General features: G+C 43.9%; 1 protein-coding gene across 21 annotated transcripts in view; it reads left to right on the forward strand.

Annotated features, from left to right (window-relative positions):
• The window catches only part of LOC102196236 (receptor-type tyrosine-protein phosphatase F), a 157,017-nt gene that overhangs the window by 125,469 nt on the left and 17,211 nt on the right, over positions 1–14,337 (forward strand). For 13 of the 21 annotated variants that reach the window (XM_005729094.2, XM_013909785.1, XM_013909789.1 and 10 more), the window contains 6 exons: positions 3,125–3,279; positions 4,746–4,757; positions 6,765–6,877; positions 9,366–9,398; positions 10,776–10,873; positions 14,079–14,202. In XM_005729094.2, coding sequence (XP_005729151.1) covers positions 3,125–3,279; positions 4,746–4,757; positions 6,765–6,877; positions 9,366–9,398; positions 10,776–10,873; positions 14,079–14,202 — 535 coding nt within the window. The remainder of the gene's footprint in view (positions 1–3,124; positions 3,280–4,745; positions 4,758–6,764; positions 6,878–9,365; positions 9,399–10,775; positions 10,874–14,078; positions 14,203–14,337) is intronic. The other 8 variants (XM_005729096.2, XM_013909798.1, XM_013909799.1 and 5 more) reach the window with 3 other exon arrangements.

Genomic DNA, 14,337 nt, shown 5'->3' on the forward strand with positions numbered 1-14,337 from the left:
AGTGAGGTCATCGTACGAAGTAGACGAGACCAGCAGCCACACTTCTGTTCTTCATGGATAAAGGCATATTCATACATACTATCGTCTTTCCCCCTCAAGTTTTTGTGCCTTCATTTCTCCTCCCCTATGTCATGCAGTGATGACAAGCGTGTGGGCTTTTCAGCCTCCCCGGGGAGGCAGAGAGAGCGGCGGAATCATAATAGGCGTCTTTGCGCGTTTGTGTTTTTTGTTTGGCGCGCACCCCGCAGCTTATTTAAGCCACTTTTGGAGAGTTGAGGAGCTCGCGGGGTCAACGGCGAGTTGAAACAAATTTGCCTGCGCTGTGCATAGCGGATTCTGTGCTCAGGGGATGGAGGAGCAGTGGCTGACTGGGGAAGCTGTGTAGCTCACGGGCCAGATAGCAGACTCGATACACTGCTACTACCACAACACCTTTTCCTCTGTCTCCTCTCTCTGCCATCTCACATCACCCACTCTCTCCCTCTCTCTCTCCCTTGTTCTCTTACTTTGTCTCAGACAAATATAGTCTCTCTCTCACAGACACACACACTCTTCGCTAGTGGCTGCGACCAAAACAAATACCTTCACTCGTGCAGGCTTAGAGAAGTTTGGGAAAAGGCTCAGAAAAACTGATGTTCCAGGTGTGCTCACACAAAAACATACATGCTTTTGTTTGCAGTTCTTGCACACAGTCGCACACACATACGCAACCAAATACATCACTGATAATTCTTACAGTTGTATATATCTTTATCTACAGTATTTCTTTTATTGTTTATTCTCTTCTACTTGTCATTTTCTTCTATCTCTTCTCTAGTGGGGATGGCATTTAATAGAATTTTATCAAATCTGTTTTCAGCATCTAATTCACTTTCTAAATGCGATTGCACTGCAAAATGTGTTTAGCTTCATCTCTCTGTGTTTTTACCCACGTCTGTAGCCCCTCCTGTAGATGTAGATCCTGCTACATCTCTGTGGACAAAAAGAAAAATTATGCAATTTAAATAAACATGGTAAACTCTTTGGCCTTGTTCTGTTTCAACATTTAGGTGGGTGATACATGACAAAATACCATCCATATAAACGTCAAGGCTCCAGTGTTTCCCAGCAGTGTAACAATATGATCAATGTATTCACTCCATGTGTACGTCGCGCATATCCAAACACACTGCATGCCCATACTTTACAGAGAGACGCGCACTGATCCAGAGTTGTAAGGGATGCACTTATGTCTTTCACTGTCTCTGACTCACTCTCAGATTCGCACATTCCTTCACTGCACCATTGCTCCATTGTGATACCGCTGTGCGAGGGCAGAAGCATTAGGAGCTGCGTGACTGAGCTTTTATCAGATATTAGGGCCGTTCAAATGGATGATCCCACTACTTCACCGTGACCACCAGACAAAAAGCCCTCTCTTTTTGTTCAGCCCTCTCCTCTGCTCTTGCTCTTGCTCTTCTTCTCTTATCCTTCTCTGAAAGCACAGCTGCAGTTATTTGTTACCTCATTAAAAAAAAAGTTTTTCCCAGGATTCCCTGCAGGGCCATATCCTACAGCCTTTTTCGGGCCTTCCCAAAAGAACAGGAAGCCTTGTGGTGTCGTCACATCAGCAGCGTCCCATTGCTGTGCCGTTTTTCTTTGTTCTTGGATAATAGGTTCCTCCCAAAGGCGCTCAGAATGGTAGAAAGCTGTTCTCATGTCCCTGCTGTGTGTCTGTCTGTGTGCGTGTGTGTGAGAGAGACAGAGACAAATGTGAAACATTGCTGCTGTAAACTATTGCTGTCATGAAAATGTGAATTTTTTCACTTTCCTGCTTGAGTTATCATGTTTCCGGGCCCACTATGAGAGCATGGTGGTTTGCACGTACACCACTGAGACGTGCCGTATCACACACACCCAAAGTGTAAGTTTTCATGGCAGTTGTCCAAGAGCATGAGTGATAACAGAACTATATGACAGAGCGCAGGACTCTTTGAGCTCATCGCAGCTTATCTTTCCAATTAATATCTGCCTGTGCACTGAAGAGCAGGCTGCTGTGCAGCTAATGATCCGGATTACTGCTGCCTGCTGCCCCACCATTCCCACTGCATGCTGGGAGCCCAATTCCCTTAGAGGTCTGCGATCTGTCACCCATATCCTTCCACACTCTGTACTCCCTATCCCAACCTGCATCTCCTATCGTCATTCAATAGGTGTCACGCTGAGTTCTAATGACAGATGCCTCACGCCTCCCTTTTTCTCATCTGTCAGCTTGCTCTCTCACAGTTGGATTCCTTCTTCTTCAAACCTTTTTTTTTTTAACATGCACCATACTGCATCCCCTCGGGTACCCCGTCCTCAGATACATACACACCGATGCATACCTCCCCACCTCCCTTTCCCCCATCATTCAGAGACGTGGAGTGGAAAGATGTCTCATTTACAACCAAGGTGGAAATGCACCCTCGTCGTCACCTCCTCCTCTTCTGTCACGGTGTGAACACTAATGAAGAAGAGATGAGTCCTCTCTTGTGCCCCCATTTATCTCAGCGACCAAGGGACATGCACACTTATCCCTGCCTCTCCATCTCTACCTCCCTCACTCTGGTGTCAGTCGCTCTGTCATCAGCCGTCTTAGTTTTTTCTAACAGAAATATATAAACTTGATTTGAGTTTGGTCGATAGCTCCGTGGCCTGCTCTGCTTCATCACTGGACTGTCATCTATTACTAAGTTGACACAACTTGACTATCCGAGTGCCAGAAACAAGATATGGGAAGTGAGATATTTGGTTTATCTCTTATGTAGAAAACTTTGTTTCCAGTTTTGTTACTTCAGCCACAGAAAGTGCTACATATTCAAAGTGTCAGTATCTTTTTTTAATTGTCCTTTAAGTATATAAGTGGTTGATCTACAGTTGAACCCTGTGTAGAATTTTAAATTCATGTTAGCAACATGCTCGTTCTCCCCGAGTCCAGTGCCTTTTCCTTTGATGTTTGAGCTTCTTTTTTTTTAACTTTAGGCAGTTTTAAACACCCTAGGGAATCCAGATTACACTTAAATGAGAAGGGAGACCTTGCATACATACTAAAAAGTCTGAAGTGCCTCTCTGATGTACCTGTACTCTCTTTTCTGTTTCCTTACAGATGACATATTCAGCTAGTCCCTACTCAGATCCAATCGAGGTCACTTCAAGTATGGCTCAAGGGATGGAGCAGTCTGAAATGCTGTGGGTCATGGGCCCAGTGCTGGCTGTGCTGCTCATCATCAGCATCGTCATCGCCATCCTCATCTTTAAGAAGTAAGAAGCCGTGCTTCTGATTATTAGTTGGTTGAGGTTGAAATGCGGTGACACTTGTGATTGTAGGTTTCTTATGGTTGCATCAGGAATGGTAATGAGACGTGCTTCTTCCTGCCACTTGCACCAGGCTCCTCGCACACCAAACTATAACATCCACTTTCCTTTGCATAATATACACGGTAATGAGAGGAGAGCCAAAGACACGTTGATTTGTTTTTTTCATACAAAATGTTTTGGCCCAGCTGGCTATTTTCAGCAGTGCTATGTGAAGTCTCAGCAGAAATGGCAACTGACATTGCCTCCCTAATAAAAAGCACAGCTTGGCTGTCAAAATCTCTTAGTTAGGAGTGAGGAATGTGTTTTTGCCAACACCATTGGTCATTTGAAATAAGAAACAGAAGGGTGCAACAGAGGGCTCAAGTAAACGCTTAGTCAATATCTCTTTAAAGCACTTCGCGTGCCTCTGTGCAGCACACCATGACTATGTACAGACCAACGAGGTGCTTTGGAGAAACTTTAATGGCTAATGTTAAAACGACTAGTCGATTAGAATGAATGATTTTAAGTGATTTATTAAACAAAAATGCCAAACATTTGCTCAGTTCTGCTTATAAGCTGTGAAGACTTCCAGCTATATTCTAATGAATATTTGCACTTTGAACATCTTTGACTTTTGTGCTGTCAGACATGACTTTCAATTATAGATTTTCAATAACAAAATAATGGAGCTATAATTAACAATTAACCTTTTTTCCCAAATAACCAAAAAGTAACTCATACAGCTCTATAAAACCAGCCTTTCTTCAAGCATGGTAGTCATGCACAGTTATTTGTACATCATTAATTTTAAAGAATATTGCACTGGCTGCAGGACTCTTTCCCCTCACTTCACTTCTTCATGATTAAGTCCTACCTACTATCTTGTCCTGATGGATCCATTACAAGATCTTAATTTCACATCATACGTGCCTCACCTGCCATCCTCAGCCTTGCAGCGTTGCTATTTGGCTGCTGTCTCCGGCAGGCTTAGAAAGGGACTGGTTAATAATAGGCCTTGAGACAGCTCACTGCTGAGTAGCACGTCCTCTGTCTGGAAGCCCTTTCTTCATGTAGACACAGATTGACAGGAGGGACTGTGGGGAGGTGGCTGCGTGCCCTTTTCACTGCGGACTGGCAGTAAATGTGCAAAGGAATAATCACACTGTAGCTCTGGTTGTTATTGCTACCTGCAGAGTCGCCAAGACCATCACTAGCAGCAAACAAAGCCATGATTATTTTCAAAAGGCTCGAGAGATTTTTTTTTTTTTTTTTACGATAACTTTTTAAAAATCATTTGCTTTCAATATTTGGCTTTTTTTTAGTCTTTGGAAAACAGTCCAGTTAGATCAAGATATGTGTTAAAAAATACTTCTGCATAACTATTACACATTAACACCCCGACTTCTTTCTTGCCTTTGTGAATGCAGCAAACAGGAAAGGTGGGTACTTTCCCTGAAACATCCATCACAATTTCATCTTCCACTGCCCAAGTCATTTTCATCCGTGTTGTGAAATTGGTGGTATTAATCATCTCTATGGGGTTGCAGAGTTGGCTGTCTCTCATCTCTAATTGACATTGCACACCAAAAGCATCATCTCAAAGGAATCTCAGGAATCATCTTTGTGTCTGATGTGTTCGACTTTAAGAAATTGTACAATACATGAGAAAGAGCAGACTCTGCAGCCCTGGGTAACTGAGGTCAGAGGAGCTCCAGGGTCATGTCCGTGTACCGGTGCATGTTTCACATCTAGTCCCAGTGTTCCTCCCACAGATCGTTCTGTCTGCTGTGGTTTGTCTCCGTGCTGCGTTTCATTATCCAGCCAGTGTCAGCGTGCCCCTTCAAGACTGGCCCCATCTGAATATGCCAAGGCATCACCTGCTGCTGAATGGGCCATTGTGAAGTAAATGCCAGACAGAGAAACTGCTGAAAAAGAAATGTTCCCATCTTTTAAGCTGACATTTTCCACTGAGACCCATTCCTCTACTTTTAGCCTTTTTTCCCCTCCTTTTCCTGCTTCCCCTTGGCAGGAGTCGCAACAAAGGGGCCTGTTCTAGCCTCATTAAGCACACCCTGTACTGCAAACACACTCATGTTCTCACAGTGTGCATGTGCGTCTACTTTACATTCTCACATTTTAACCATCACTTTGAGCCCAAGATGAGCCACATTTACTTTAGGACAGCACTAAAGTGTCATGTAGCACTGATTGGCATCTGAGTGGGTCAGAGGTATGGATGAGGTGTGCAGAGGACAGATCTCTCTCATCCCCTCCCTCAGTCTAGCCGAGCCTAAGAGCAAACTCTGGGAAAACCAGATACGGTCTGGCTCAGCTCTCGGCTGGAGAGGAAGTGATGCTTGTCATAGATTAACCGTCATGCAGCTAGCATTAACTTAAGCCTCTGCAGCATAAGATAACAGGTGGCAGAGAGGCCCCCAGCCCCAGTGGCTGAGGTGGACCGGGTTAAGGCTGTGTGTGCACCAGCAGCTTTGTGTATTCTCACCACGCTGGGCTTCAACAGAAGGCCCTGCTCTTTCCTAAAACCCACGCTCGCCACTTGCAAATGGAGTGCAATGAGATGTGAAATTTCCACAGGGCACCCTGATGCTTCCTTCCGCCCATTTCCATTTGCAGTCAGAAGGCTTGTGAGTGTGCAGCTGTATCTGTATGAGTGTCTCTGTGTGTTTGTACTTGTAAAAGTTGGAGAGATGGGAAAGCGTACATCTGTGTGCCTGTTTGTGTGTGTATGTCAACAGATGCCGGCTATCTGAAAACATGCTTTCTTTCCCTTTTCACGGTCGACTGAGCTGAGCCAGTCCGAGCTGTGCTGCTCTGTTCTGTGCTATGCTAGACTCAGCTAGGCCGGGCCCAGCAGCACAGGTGCTGCAGAACTGGTCTAATTACCCTGTGTTGTGCCACCCAGCTGATGAGCTAATTACAGCTTCCGCCTGTTTTCCTCTCAATCTGGAAGCCAGTAAACACAATGTGTTGTTAGCACTCGCGCACACAAACAGCAGCGGAAAGCACACATTTCTGTCTTTACTACACACAAACAGGCAGTCATGTACACATTCCCACACTGCAGCTGTCACCTACCCAGCCGCAAACAAGCCAAACCTAGCCCACTCCAGGAAAATTACGGTGTTTCTTCAAACACATTAAACTCCAGTTTTTTCAAACTAATGAGGATGATGCCTACTATCTCTTGAATTGGTGGTCCTCAAAAGTAGCTTTGAAAACCATCAACTATGTCATTAACCTCATCAAGTGTGAAACAGCATGAAAATGTGTGCATTTTTTGTTTGTTTTTGTTCTAAATAGAGGAATCACTGATGTAATTTTGAATCTTTCTGCATACAGCCTGTATGCTTTTATTCAGCGTACGGCTAACTTTGAGCTTAGAGCTCAGCTTGAAATGCCCTTACTGTCTGCTTCTACCACCACAGGAAGCGTGCATCACCCTTACCTAAAGACGAGCACTCGGGTGGGGTGAAAGACTCCCTGCTGGGCAACTCTTCCGACCCTGTAGAGATGAGAAGACTCAACTACCAGACCCCAGGTAACAAACAGCTACACAAGGAACAACAAAGAGTTTATGTAAACTTTTCTCTGCTTTCCGCTCTGAACTTTCTGAACTTTCTGGTTTAAGACAGTAGTGACACAGTTATCCGTGTTATTAAGACAGTGGCAAGCTTACAGAGTTCTGCTTTAATAAAGCATTCGAAGCTCTCTTTGTAATTTAAAGCTTGAGGGTTGATGTTTACAAGTCGATGTAACTTCGATAAGACGGGAAAAAGGCATCAGCCTCAACTTCTCCTCATGGGTCTGTTTAAGGGTAAACCTAGAAACTTGTACATGTGTGTTTTATTTTTTAATCAGTGCTTTGCAGGAAAAGAATTCAGTTTTTTAATATCAAAATGAAGAAAAAAGGATATTCTGCTTTTTGACTAGGGATTTGAAAGAGCGTCATTTCCAAAATGAAAGCGCTCCTAAAATTCATCAGTCGGTAACTCAAAAACAGATTTTATCTTCAGTGCTGAAAGAATATATAAAGGTCACTCATATCTTTAATAGTATTCTTTAATGTCTTTTATTTTCAAGATTTTTTGAAAAATAGTAGATATTGCTTTTTTTCCCCCCAACTCGAATCTGCACAGCCTTCCCTGAAGCAATCTTGCTCTGCAGTGAATGCCTTCCTTACTCATTCCTTTGATGGATCTCTTCTTTATTAGTGTTTTGTAGCATGTGTTACTTTATGACATTCACACGTACGGCTTATTTGATTTGTTGTCAGGAAGAAAATTTCACCAATTCTTAAAAAAAAAGGGCAGCAAGCAGAAATCAACAAACTGTGATCGCGTCATGCCCAGCTGACGGTATCAGTGAAGTCAGGCTGAGTGAATTCAAATTCCAGCCGCACACGCTGCTGAAGTCTGTGTGTGCGTCGTGTAAGGGTGCCCGCCTCGGCATCCTCCTTCTTCCTTTTCCCCCTGATCTTCTTCCTCCTCCTCCTCTGGTCTCTTGCTCCTCCTTCCTCCATGAGCTCCTTTCATTCCCCCCAGCTGATAATGAGTCCTGCTGCCTCTGATGTCAAGGTGAGCCAGGCGGAGGGAACAATGGAGCTGAGACAAAATGTCAACCTCAGTGCACGCGCACGTTTCTGTGTGTTTTTCCTGTGTGTGTGTGTGATTGTGTGAGCGCGTGTGTATCTCTTCTCACGGGTTATTAAAGATCCCATTTGCCATACACTCCCTCGCACGCACACACAGAGCCCCTTTGAACCCCTGCAGAGGAATTAAGCAGTGCTGTCGCTCTGAAAGAGCCCTGTTCTCCCATCCTCCCACTCCACCTCTTTCGTCTTTTGTCTTCCATTTCCCCCTGCAGGGTAATCTCTTTCTTTTTCTCCCCTTACACCCCCCCTTTTCTCTCTCCCTTTACGTCAACATTATCTCCTTCTTATTCTCCTTTTCCACCTCGCTGTTTTGCTTCAAGAGTGGTGATTATCAAAAATTACCAAGGCTGTGTCTAGCTTGTGAAATCATAGAAGACTCCAAGCCTGAGCTGAGAGAATATTGAACGGCCCATTCCTCTGTCCTGTCGCTCTTTTCTCTCTTTGATTCGCCCCCAGCAGGTGAACATTCCTGCTCTGATACTGATTGTTGTCGAAACGGTCCGGCCGATTGCAGCTCACGTCTCCGGCATGTTGGTTTGTTCAACAGGCTTTCGGCTGTGCGTTTTTTGGCACTCCAGCAGCAGTCGTGTGGTTCTCTGAGTAACTGACCTGATTTATCCTTGACAGACGTGGATCAGATGGTATTTGCAAATATTTACTTAAGATCATTTGTTGCTAACACTTTAAATATAGCATCAAGTACCACTTGGAGACAGTTTGCCGAAGTAATAGGAAATCACTTGTTTACGTAACCTGCATTTTTAAGTTTGGCCAGGCCATCTATCAATAATAACTATATTGTGCTCACCTAGTTAATAGCTGGCAATGTGGTAACTTCATTAAAGAAAAAAAAAGATGTTTAATGAAGCAAAGACCACTCTTATTAGGAATTTAAACCAGCCCTCAGTTTAACTGAAAAAGTCTAATTATTACCCACTCTGTCAAGTTGTTCATCACAGTTGCTTGGCTTCCCGATTGACTGGGTGGGTACCTGTGCATGCAAATGATTCACGTACAGAAAGGGATTTTAGCAAAACCTTTACCTTCAAGTAAAGTTTTCACCAACCAGATGTCAACATTTCCTCTTGACACTTAAGCTGAAACATCTAGTTGCCTTTACTCTGTGATGCAGTGCACTGAGTTTACACATCCTGCCACAGGAGAGTACTTTAAAGTCAAGCTTTGTATGCACTTTGGTTTAACAGTGTAAACTGCACTACTTGAATTGTCCCAAGAGGGCAAACAGCACTTGCTGCACACTCCAGCTAGCTTGAAAGGTTATTTGCAGATACTGTTTGGCCCTAGTCTGGTCTTGAGCCACCTCCATTGATTGAGTGTTCTTCTTCCTTCCTCCTTCACTCTCCTCTCTCCACAGGTCCCAGCTCTCATCGCTGCCCCAACACTCCAAGTTAGTCTGCTTTCTCACCTACTCTGTATTTCCCCACACATGCAGTCTTTCTTCCCTCTCTCCCGAAACCCATTCCCGCGTTGCAATCCTGACAGACATCATGAGCCTACAAGCTTACAGCTTCTGGCATTCCAAGGATGCTGCAATGTCCTCTTTTGGTTGTGAACTTCCCACAACACCTTTATGATAGAAGCAGTGGATTAGATGGTTTCATGGGTAGTTGAGCAGTGCGGACAGTTACACATGCTCTACATTAGCCTTGTTATCTATGGCTTCACTCTCCATTTAACCAACAACACTGCTGTAGAAAAAAAAAAACCTTGGTGAAAATGCACAAACACATGTACACTGATGTTAATGTGTTCATAGGCTCCTCTGTGTGATAGAATTCAATTTGGGTAATTGGCCAGGTCTCATCGTGTACAACGGCCATAGTTACTAGCCATTAACCATTAATGTTAGAGCATTATTAGGGCTGGAGCGGTCTCTCATCTGAAAGCATGACCCATGACCTTATAGATGTGCTCAGCCAAAGGCACTAATGTTAATATATCTGCATTTTTAAAGCGTCTGATCTGTGTGACTTCAAGGCTGTGTGTAAGGTTAATGATGCTCCGTGTATAACTTTAAAGTGTCTTCATGCATTACATACAGTTAACTTTTAACACATGAGCCAAGTTCCCAGCAATCCCTTTAAGTACATAGCCCTGCCAAGTTCAGAGGCACAGGGGGAATTTGTGTCGGTAGATTAGCAATAAATCATCCAATAACCCAGCGATGAGAAATCTAGAGAGCGGCAGGGGGGTTGTTTGAAATTAATCCAGCCCGAGCGCTCCAGGCTGGGCCGAAAGATAGTCTATTGTAGGGAAAGGGATTTTCAAAGAAATGAGTTTTGGCTGGTGACCAGTCAGTTTTTTTTCCTCAGTAGGAAGTGACAGTGTGACTGATTTGTAGAGACTTGCGGGTTCTTGCTCTGGGCCCACCTCTGCCACCAATTGAGCTTTGTGGAGTCAGAGAGATGTCTGTCTCCTGCTTCCTTCAAGGAGCATGCTCACCCAGTCACTCATGTGCATCTCCGTATCAGCCCCACCTCTGTCCTACTCACTTAGCATGACGATATCACCAAATGTCACCAAATGTCACAAGCCTGTTTCAACTTGTGCACTCTCTCTCTCTCTTTTCTCTCCCTCGCCTCATGCATTGTTCAACAAAGTGCACACTCTTCACTGTTACACAGCCACCCCATGGTCCCACCGGCAGCCTCACTCACCCTGTGGTCCTACCAATGTTTGTGCAAGTCAGTGTTCGTGTTTGACGCAAAAACAGCCAGGTCTCACTCTTTTCTCCCCCCCTCCCCCCCTATTTTTCCTCTCCCAGGAATGAGGGAGCACCCCCCCATTCCCGTCGCTGACCTGGCTGACCACATAGAGCGACTCAAGGCCAATGACGGCCTCCGCTTTTCCCAGGAGTACGAGGTAAGAGCAGCGCACTAACGCTGTATCAGACATTTTCACTCCTTCAAGCATGAAAATGTGTTTCTTTGTTATGATATCTGGGGGGAAGTTTTTCTCTTTGATCCCATATGCATGTATTCTAATAGATTATGGAAGCCTTCTTACGCGGACATTCCTCAGTCATTTTTACAACTCTATTACCAATCTCACTAGGAAAGCAACACTTATATTAAATGCTGTGAGATGCCTTTTCACAAAACTAGTAGGTGGCAAGTTGCTTAAGCAATCTGTGTGCGTGTTGATGTTTTCCTGAGGAATGTTATTTTACAGGCAGCCTCGGTGAGAGATTATCTCTAGTCTAGTGTTCTTCCTCACAAAAACAAAAGCAAATTTGCATTTAAAGTGGCACATTGTTCGTCTGGGTACTGAGCAAGGCCAGAAGAAGTGGAGAGGCATCCTTGAATGCAGAAAAAACAAGAGCCATCTTTTATTTATTTGCTGATTTGTTTGATGTGTTTTCTTTAATTAGCTTTATTCCATCAATGGGTCCAACAAGTCTTTTTTTTTTTTTTTGGACTGATTGTTTTACATCGATTTAGAAGGTCATGTTCTCGCCTCTTTCAGTTTGTTCCTGACCGTACATCAAGATGTTATTCTGTGCAATTTTGCACCCCGAGAGAAACAGCAGAGTAATTTTGCCAACCTCATAACCATTTCCCACGCAACATCATAAGCCCAAACTATAGCAAACATTTTATTTGAGCTGATCGGCTATCTGCCCCGTCCAGTGATTACGGGGAAAATGACATCAATTTGATAGCTTTATATAACTGTTCTAACACACTTGCTGACCCACAAAGCAAGCTAGATAAATACAATTATAAAAATTCTTCCTTGAAAATGTAGTGTTTGTGTACTTTGCCTTATGAATGATAGAGGCCTTGTTTATTCAGTTTTCCTTTTTTGGAATACTCCCAGCTAAAACTAACACAGCAGCTGTGTGATTAATCCTTTCTTTAGAAAGCGTTAGTGTTTTGCTGCAACACGTTGGAGCTGAAAATGTGTGTTGGAATTTTGCAGGTTCTAGTTTACAGGACCTGCTTTACTGAGAAATGTTTTGATAGGCCGCCGACCTCTGCAGGATGTAGCCTGCCTTTCATCCAATGACAGCTGGGATGGACTCAAACCAGCCACGATCCTAAGTTAGATAATAGTTAAAAAATGGATAAATGGACATTTTGTTCACTGAAACATCAAATATCTCTGAGAAGTAGCCGTAAACAGTGCACGACAAATTATGCATAAATTTGTCTGCAAAGTTTTTCATTTTATAACGTACAGAATATGTTTCTAAAGGACATTTTCTGACTCGCTGTGAAATTAACAACTAACCGGGGAGATAATTAGGCCTTGGTAAAAATCTGCTCTCAATTAAGTTCTTCCTTGTGTTGCTCAGTGCCTCTCTACAACATCACCCTGCCGGCCTGTTGAGTTAGTGTAAACGAATCAAGCCAGAGAAGTGGCTTGTATGACTGCAGGCAACCAGCCCAGCACCATTCCCTTCCTGCACCAGTCATTCCAAGCCAGGGAAGACCCCCTCCATCGCCCGGCAGATGGCCATCCATCTCTGTGCCAGCCATGGCGCTGTGGCAGAGCTCATGGCGCTTTGTCACAGTCACGTTCGCCGGCTGCTCCCGTTGCGTCTTACCCCAAGGCTCAGAATATCTAGTGGCTTTGCCACTTCCTCTCATCACACTGAGCAATGAGCACACTGGGTAATGAGCAGAATTTGTCAATCAGGCATGCTGCAGCTCCCCTGACAGTCTTTTTATCGCAGGAAGCAATATCATGCAGCCGTCGTCATAGCAATATCATTATGTTTATTTTAAAATATTTCCACTGTGTCATTGAGAGTACCTTGGGCATTTGCCTCTCACCTCTTTCTGCCACTTCTACCTCTAACTTGTTTGCTAGTTGTCATCAGCCTAGTGTGCCTGCTGTGTTCACTGAGCTCTCAAATCGATATGACATGTTTTGACTGCAAATAAAATTTTTCTCTTCACACTGACGGCCACGGACAGAAAAATTGGCAGTGCTGAGCTCATCAGCAGCAATAGGCTTGTGCCCCTGTGACTCTCACCGCAGAGCAAATTGGAGCTGTAGTTGCATATGAGCATTTTACATTTTTATGTCCTGTTCAGAAACAAACGTGCAGAACAGCTTAAATTTCAATTTTAAGCCACATTTATACTAATGTAGGTGCCACTTTAGGAACGCTATCAGTTCATTGTGTTTGTAAGAAAGCAGCTGAATGGCAATTTGCTGTACGTTTGATTTACAAATAAGGAGAACTACACCTGCTTTGTTCGTATAAGGACTTTTTGCAGAAACATTTAATGGCCCAGGATCTTTATTTTCCTCCTCTCGAGGCTTCACCTTGCACCATAGATTTTGTCCATTATCCAAGTATTTTTACATGAAAGCTGTGCTGTAACATTTTGACGTAAAATGACCTGTAATAATTAAATTACTGAAGTAGTTGCATTAAGTTAGAGAATTAATTTTGAATGTGTCATTTTAACTCCTGCTGGATTTGTGAGGCACGAGGCCCGGGGAATTACTGGACATGGTTCCGGCGTGAGCTGTGGGGGATCGATATGGCATAACAAGAGATTCTGTGACATTATCTAGCAAGGGATAAGAGGCCATCACATATCTCCCCGGATCGATATATATGCAGCCTGCTGTCGTGTTAGCCCAAGAGACAAATGACGTAAGAGGGTCAGAAAGAGAGAGGACAAAAACACAAGCCAGGAAGATACGATAGAGACAAGAACAAACAGTTGTGGACACTGCACCAAATTGTGCAGATGACCTCCCAGGATAAGGTAATTCAGTGGAATTGTCAAATTGTGGACTGCAAACTTAAAACCTTTCTAACTTCTCAACTAAAACTAAAGCCTTTCTACACTCTGCCTATGAAAAATTGAGACCCTTTATATTTGTACTTCATTAGCATAAGACAGCAAATGTCACGCAGATAACCAAACTGTTAATCCACAAAAAGCAGCTGCAGAGCAGCAAGCATCAGGGATTCACTTTGTGAGCTGGTATCCACAGCACAGCTTCTCGTTTTGCTCGGTGGCTCTCTGTTCATTCTCTCATAATCATTCGTACTTCATTTATTCATTTTGTTGTTCCCTCCTTCCTCTGTCCTGTCTCACAGTCCATTGATCCAGGCCAGCAGTTTACCTGGGAAAACTCAAACATGGAAGTAAACAAGCCAAAGAACCGCTATGCAAACGTAATCGCCTATGACCACTCCAGAGTGGTGCTCACCTCCGTTGATGGTAAGAGCTCACGTAACCACTTAACCCCTCAGATAGCTATTGACTGACACCGCCATCGATTGAGGCCTCCTTCAAAACTTCCAAGGACATGTTGTACGGCTGCAGGTTCAGGTTTAAAAGATGAAAATTTTGCAC

Source organism: Pundamilia nyererei, unplaced genomic scaffold, assembly GCF_000239375.1.
Source record: "Pundamilia nyererei isolate P.nyererei 1_Seehausen unplaced genomic scaffold, PunNye1.0 scaffold00031, whole genome shotgun sequence".
In the NCBI taxonomy this organism is placed as follows: domain Eukaryota; kingdom Metazoa; phylum Chordata; class Actinopteri; order Cichliformes; family Cichlidae; genus Pundamilia; species Pundamilia nyererei.